General features: G+C 39.4%; 1 protein-coding gene across 1 annotated transcript in view; it reads left to right on the forward strand.

Moving 5' to 3' along the window:
* Nucleotides 1-2,500, forward strand: part of LOC122254294 (uncharacterized) — a gene marked incomplete in the record, with an annotated part of 139,004 nt that overhangs the window by 135,873 nt on the left and 631 nt on the right. Inside the window, 1 exon segment of the mRNA XM_086539946.1 lies at nucleotides 1-2,500. This exon segment is cut by the window's left edge and continues 148 nt beyond it; it is cut by the window's right edge and continues 631 nt beyond it. Within this exon segment, the coding sequence (XP_086396072.1) occupies nucleotides 1-693 (693 nt within the window).

The raw sequence follows: 2,500 nt of genomic DNA on the forward strand, positions 1-2,500 counted from the left end.
CATCCATCTCCTTACGCATCTGACGACGACGACGACCTCTTGTCCCGCGAAGAGAAAAAGCAGAAGATTAAGGCCGAGATCGCGAGGCGAAGGCAGCAGATCGAAGAGAATTCTCGGTTGCACGAGGAGCTGCTGCGCCTGGCCAGGTTACGGGAAAGCGCCGAGTTAGGTTACTCTGACCCCAGAGCCTACGGGCCCTACGACCAAAGTCCTCCACAGTCCGCACGTGATTCCACCACCAGTGTCTTACGCTCCATTGACGAAATCCTTCGGGACGCTCGTGATCCTTCTTCTGGTTATTATAGTGGTTATCCCCCCTTCAAGCCAGGAGGTTCTCCACCCAGCTGGTACGGCAGTTCTCCAGGAGTCAGAACCTCTCCTCGTCACTACTACGGCTCTCGAGGGCCTTCGCCTTCCCGCTACCCCATGACAGAAGAAGACCGGTCCATGGCACGGCTGGCTTCGACTTTCCAAAACGAAGAGTTCACAGGAGCCCTCTACGACCGGCTCTCCGATTTCTCACCTTTAACAGCTGACATAAGTGATAGCATGAGTGACTTTACCCCAGCCATGCCCTTGCTTCCGGACATGCCAACCCGGTCACGGAAGCTGCTTGAGGATCTGGGAAGCTCACCTATCACGAGCCAAGCACACAGAGGCAAGTACGATGTGCAGAGACGGTATCGGAAGTAAGTTGTGTTTTGTGTTGTGGTTCTGTTGGTCGCTGTCCCTCTTCATACCTTCTGTCACATTCTCGAGCTGTCCCGTCTTCAGAAAATGCCAAGAAGAAACCAGAGTTCGTAAACAAAATGATGTGATACTAATGGAGGGGCATGTCGATGTTAGTGCACTTAACATTATGTAAATTTAAGTACCACAAATTAATTCGGTTGTATGTAATATGATGGAAATATGGTTCAGTGTAATCCTTTCCTAAAGTTAACTGAATATTACCCCAGTGGCATGTTTTCTCGCGAATACAGAAATATACGCAATATAAAATACGCCATATATACGTACACACCTGTGATCAGGATGTGTAGAGGAGTATGATTGAATTTATTTGAGTATATGTGAAAGTCTATATGCGTTAATGAATTCAGAAAGTTTATTTATCATCATGATCAATATCCTTATTATTATAATCATTATTGTTATTGTTATATACACAGTATGCGAGTGTGTGTTGTATGCAATGTATGTACATGTACATATAATCGTATGCTCAAAAACACGCACACGGTATATGTGTGTATATATGTATATATATGTGTATATATATGTATATATATATATATATATATATATATATATATATATATATATATATATATATATGTATGTATGTATGTATGTATCTTCATATATGCATGCATACTGTATATCTACATATATATGTAGAGCCAAACTTGCAATAACACACACACACAACCACACACACACACACATAAAGTTCATAAACACACGCCTAAACATGGATTTGTGTATATGACTGTATGTATGAAAGTACAAACAGAGAGAAAACGTTAATGGATCTGTGGACACACTTGTCTATGAAATTGTCTATGTGTGGTGATATGTAGGTGTGTGTATGTATGTGTGTGTGTCGGTGTATGTGTGTGTGTTTATGTATATATATATATATATATATATATATATATATATATATATATATATATATATATATATATATATATATATATATATATATACATATATATATGCATACATATATATGAGAGTGGGTGTGCGTGCATTCCTCTTAAATCGCGTGACTACATATCCTTGTGTTTAAGTGTGCAGACGGTCTGTTTTTGTTTGTGTGCGTGCGTTAATCCCGAATTTCTTCCAAAGCGTGTATAGAAAACGGATTGTAGGCGTCTGTTGCGCCGTGCATGTGACCGCACCGATACTTGCCACATCTACCTTGCTGTCCTCCCTCAGTTACTGTGCCTTATGTCCGTGTTTAGCCACACAATTCGTTGAAGATGTTCGTAAATCAGAACTGAAACATGACATATTATTGATTTTGCCTCCCCCTCCCCCTCCCCTTCTCCATGATATCGGATGATTTTGTTTTTCATTCTTTCTTCTTTTCTTTCTCTACATCAGTTAAGGATCTGCAAAAAGAAAAAAAAAACTTTGTACTTCGTACCTTTATATGTATAACTGTAAACAAAATTTCTGTTCGTTTAATTTGCCGTATCGTCATATTCAGATGATGATAAATACAGTCATCTGTACTGATACATCTATTAAGAAAATCAACCACTGGTGTAACCATATAGATAAATGCCTTTTAGTTCTTTTCTTTCTTTTTTCACGTGATTCAAGGTCTTCTTGAAAATATTGTGACTGTTATAAATATACAAACCTCACTCTACTGTGTTACCTCTCAAAGCAAATAAACGGGGAGAGAAACATGAAGATAATGTGAGGGAATGATTTAAGGCGCATGGGCTAAAGGAATTACCTATAATCTTGTTATTGTGTTCAGCGA

This window comes from Penaeus japonicus, unplaced genomic scaffold (assembly GCF_977035675.1).
Source record: "Penaeus japonicus unplaced genomic scaffold, GWHDUDI00000001_assembly GWHDUDI00000009, whole genome shotgun sequence".
NCBI lineage: Eukaryota > Metazoa > Arthropoda > Malacostraca > Decapoda > Penaeidae > Penaeus > Penaeus japonicus.